At 55.2% G+C, this 4,213-nt stretch overlaps 1 protein-coding gene across 1 annotated transcript in view; it reads left to right on the forward strand.

The window, feature by feature from the left end:
* ADAMTS10 (ADAM metallopeptidase with thrombospondin type 1 motif 10) overlaps positions 1–4,213 on the forward strand; it is a 96,702-nt gene that overhangs the window by 76,423 nt on the left and 16,066 nt on the right. Inside the window, exon 16 of the mRNA XM_006035509.3 lies at positions 1,828–1,961. Within this exon, the coding sequence (XP_006035571.1) occupies positions 1,828–1,961 (134 nt within the window). The remainder of the gene's footprint in view (positions 1–1,827; positions 1,962–4,213) is intronic.

A 4,213-nucleotide genomic window follows, 5' to 3' on the forward strand; every position in this document is an offset into this window, starting at 1 on the left:
CCTTTGGGGTGAGGTATCAAGTGCCATGAGCACTGGAACAGATGCTGAGTCTGGACCCATTTGCAGCCTCTTTTTATCACTGCAGGTTCACTGAATTGATCCTCCCCCCACTTTTCTGCTATGCTGTGTCAGGGGTGACATAGGGCACTGCCCTGTGTCAAATCTGGACCTGGTCCTGCCATCCCTGGCCGCAGTGAGAGCTGAATTGGGTTCATAAATGGGGTTACCTACTTCACCCCACAACCCTCTGCTTTGCCGTTTCCCCCGCTGCACCCCACAGGCATCTCCCCTTCCCCTTAACTATCCACATTTCCTTCCCATTGCCCTACCCATGAGGCCAGGGGTGGCCTTTGCCATGTGCTTTGAGCTCTGGGGATGAATAGGCACGAGCAAGGTATTATTCTGGTTGCAATCATCATTGCCCTCACCTGGGTGTCAGTGGGTGCATCCACCCTGCAGGTCAGCTTCTCTCTATCTTCATCAGAAGCTGGACTACAAATGCGGATGGGGGAATCCAGGCTCAAATGCCAAGGGTGGGGTGGGCGGGTAGTGGTCCCTCTCCTCCCCATGCCAAGCTCCCGACAGGATGGGAGGCAGGAGTCCAAGCGTGCTGCAACCCTGATTAAAGGCTCTAGTTCATACAAAGGCACCAGTTCCTCAGGAGGCCTAACACATTCCTCCGGGAATTAGCACAGGTCACGTGGCTCCCGATTGTGTGCTGTGTGTGCCAGGCAGCGAGGCTGCCACGTTCAGGCCCCCCTCCCCAAGACTCCCTTTCTGGCTCTTATCCTCAGTGGGGGGTTGGGACCTACAGTGATAATAACCTATAGACAGGCTCTCGGATGGCGCTGCTGCCCTTCGGGGGTTTGTGTAGGCGCAGCATAGGGTCTGCGGCAGATGCTGTGTGTCTGCCCGCTTCCCCCCCCAGAGGCTGCAGGATCCAGAGACTGGGAAGTGTGGGAATCTCCATGCTCGTCTCGGGGGACCTGCTTGAGACGAAACATCTGCTGCTGTCGGCTGCGTCTGTTCTGCGGCAGCGTCCCGGGAGACCTGCCTGCTCCCGGGGTCTGTGTGTACCCTCCGTCTGCCTGTCTGTACGCATGGGCTTGCGCAGCAAGCGCTGTCTGTGCCACCTCCATCTCCTGGGCCCAGGTCACACGCAAGCTACAGTCTCCACTTCACCTTACCCTAGGCCATGCATCCAGGGGACCACTTGGCAGCTTGACCTGTTCCTTCCCACAGCGATGGGGATAGGAGAGAACTGCCTCTGGGTTTGGGCTTCCAGTCCCCAGTATGAGCAGTAGAGAGCAGCAGAGGCACGGGAAGCGAGCTCCCTCGTTAGCAACTGCAGATAGGACCTCTGTAATGTCCCCGAAGTGAAGGACTGAGTCTTGAACCCAGACTTCTCCTTCCCATCCATGCCTTTTTACTGGCCTAATCCTAGCAGAGGGGTAGCTTCAGCTCTTAGACACCTGAGCCTAGCTTGGTCATGCACGAAATAGGATAACAGGAGGGGAGACGGGGGTGAAAGTGGCAGCTTCCCAGTGATGAACTTGTGATCCTTTCTGCCCTCTGTGCTCTGAGACAGAAGTTTCATCCACCTCTTTGACCCAAATCAGTTAGGTCTGATCTGACATTCAGCCAGGTTTATCTTCAACCAGTCTCAGCTATCTTGAAACTGGTTTATGCGCACTGATCTTCTGTTCTGTTACAGGTTTAAACCAGTTTCTGATGACTTATGTGTAACTTCTGCCCTTAGCCTGTGTGTTTGTGGAGCGAGCCCCTTGGGTCTAGAGTGATTTGAATGGTCTTCCTCTTCTTTTCTAGGGGGTGTGAAAGCCTGTTCCCTCAACTGCTTGGCCGAGGGCTTCAATTTCTACACGGAGAGGGCTGCGGCGGTGGTGGACGGGACCCCCTGCCGGCAGGACTCCAATGACATCTGCGTCAATGGGGAGTGCAAGGTACCTTCTGGTTGCTGGAGAAGGACAAAGGGCGGGTTGGGGATCCCTGGAAGGTGCTTCCCTCCTGGAGTCTCCACACCCCAACGCTGTCTGTGGAAAATACAGCAGTGGCCTCCCTGAACCCTAGACATATGCAGTGGGGCCTGACGTTCAGCAGTGATGTCAGTCAGGCTTGAGACCACTAAAGGCTGCTTCTAGGCTGGGTCCACACAGCCCTCCCATCCCCGCAGCTCAAGGAGGGTGACCACGGTCCTGCATTTGGGACACCCTGTCTCCCTTCTCCTTCTGTTCCATTCGCTCCTTGGCTGCCATGGCTTTCTTAGCGCGCTCTCTCTCACCTCGCTGCTTCTCTTGAAGCCCCCATGCCAAATATGCTACCATCATTGGTCGTTGACATGATTCAACCAGTCGTGCAACAAAGGGGGTGTGGAGCAGGTGCAAATGAGGCAGCAGCTGCACCATTGCCAGTGCACCAGTGATGCTGGCCCACGTGTGACTGCCACCCGCAGCACTCAAGTGCCCAGTTGCACCACCTCCTTTTGGCAGCTACTCGACACCTTCCTGAACCAGAGGGGCACAGATGGAGACAGGTGCAGGGTGCCTGCTTGACAGACAGAAGGAGGGAGGGAGAGGGATAGACAGATTAAAGGTGGGGGAAAGAAAGGCTCCTTCCCTTGCTTGATCTTATATTTTGCAATCAGAAGCTGATGGAGAGGAAAGCCAAGAGTTTCTTTTCCTGGGGTCCTGGCTTTCCCATCACTACTCAGAGCACCTGGCTCACCTGTGGGACATGCCCTGCGGAGCAAGAGCACAGACGTTTCTTTGTTTCTTATGTTGCTCCAGGCTCTGGAACAGGCGTTGCTCTTTGTTCTGTTCTCCAAGGGCAAAGTGAGGTCCTCGGCTGTGTTAACGATCAGCCTCTTGATACTTCCTCCCTCTGGGTGCTTTGAAATGGTATCTGGAGGTTTATAAATGCTTCTTTCTGAAGGATAAGAGTTGCAGGAGCTGGGAACCTCCCCCAGCAGCAGGCCTCTCTGCCTTTGCTTGTCTCCCTTCCTGTGCCTCTGAAATCTGTCTCTCTCTGTAGATATGTGTGTACAGCAAAATGAAGGCACGGGTGTAGCACAGACGCCCACGCCAGTTCGAATCCAGCCAGCTCAGGGACAAATAGCAGTGGAGACAGGGAGGCAGAGGCATCGGCTTGGGTCAGCCCCCCGAGTACAAACCTGCCAGCAGCTTGATGGGCATTATCCTTGCCACCCCTATGGGTTGGTGGCTCTGGGACAGCAGCTTACACCCGTGACTTGCATTTCTGCTGTGCCTGGTGCTCCACTTCAGTGCCTGCATTGGACATAGGCTACATTGGATGAGACCCTCTGGGTTAAAATCCGTGGGGAACACGGCACAGGGGACACAATGGTGGGAGTCTATTACAGACCTCCCACCCAAAGTCCTGAGCTTGACCAGGAGTTTGCCCAGGAACTGGCTGAGGCAGCTTGCTCCAGGACCATGGTTGTCATGGGTGACTTCAATTACCCGGACATCTCGTGGGAGGATCGCTCAGCAAAATCTGAGCGGTCGCAGAGCTTCCTCTCGTGCGTGGATGACCTCTACTTGACTCAAGAAGTCTATGGGCCAACGAGAGGCAAAGCGCTGCTCGACCTGGTACTGGCTACTGGGGATGACCTAGTCGGCGACCTAGTGATCGATGGGAAGCTGGGTGACAGCGACCATGAGCTGATCACCTTCACCATCCGCCGAAAAGCTGGCAAGTCGGTCAGCAACGCGCAAGTCCTTGACTTCAGGAAAGCCGACTTTGACAAGCTCAGGAGGCTTGTCAGTGAGGCCCTAAGGGACCGTGACCACAGGGAGAGGGGAGTTCAAGAGGAGTGGTTGCTCCTCAAGGGAGCGATCCTCAATGCACAAACTAAGTCTATTCCATCTCGGAGGAAAGGCAGCAAGAGGGCACAGCAGCCCCCCTGGCTCTCCAGGGACCTAGCAGATCTCCTGAGGCTAAAAAGAAAGGCCTACAAAGGGTGGAGGATGGGAGTCACCTCCAAGGAGGATTATTCTGCACTGGTCCGGTCCTGTAGGGAGCAGACCAGGAAAGCCAAGGCTGCAACTGAACTCCAGCTAGCTTTGAGCATCAAGGACAATAAGAAGTCCTTTTTCAGATATGTGGGGAGCCGGAGGAAAAGCAGAGGCAACATTGGACCCCTGCTGAGCCAGATGGGGCAACTGACAACTGACGC

Source organism: Alligator sinensis, unplaced genomic scaffold (assembly GCF_000455745.1).
Source record: "Alligator sinensis unplaced genomic scaffold, ASM45574v1 scaffold1457_1, whole genome shotgun sequence".
Classification (NCBI taxonomy): Eukaryota; Metazoa; Chordata; order Crocodylia; family Alligatoridae; genus Alligator; species Alligator sinensis.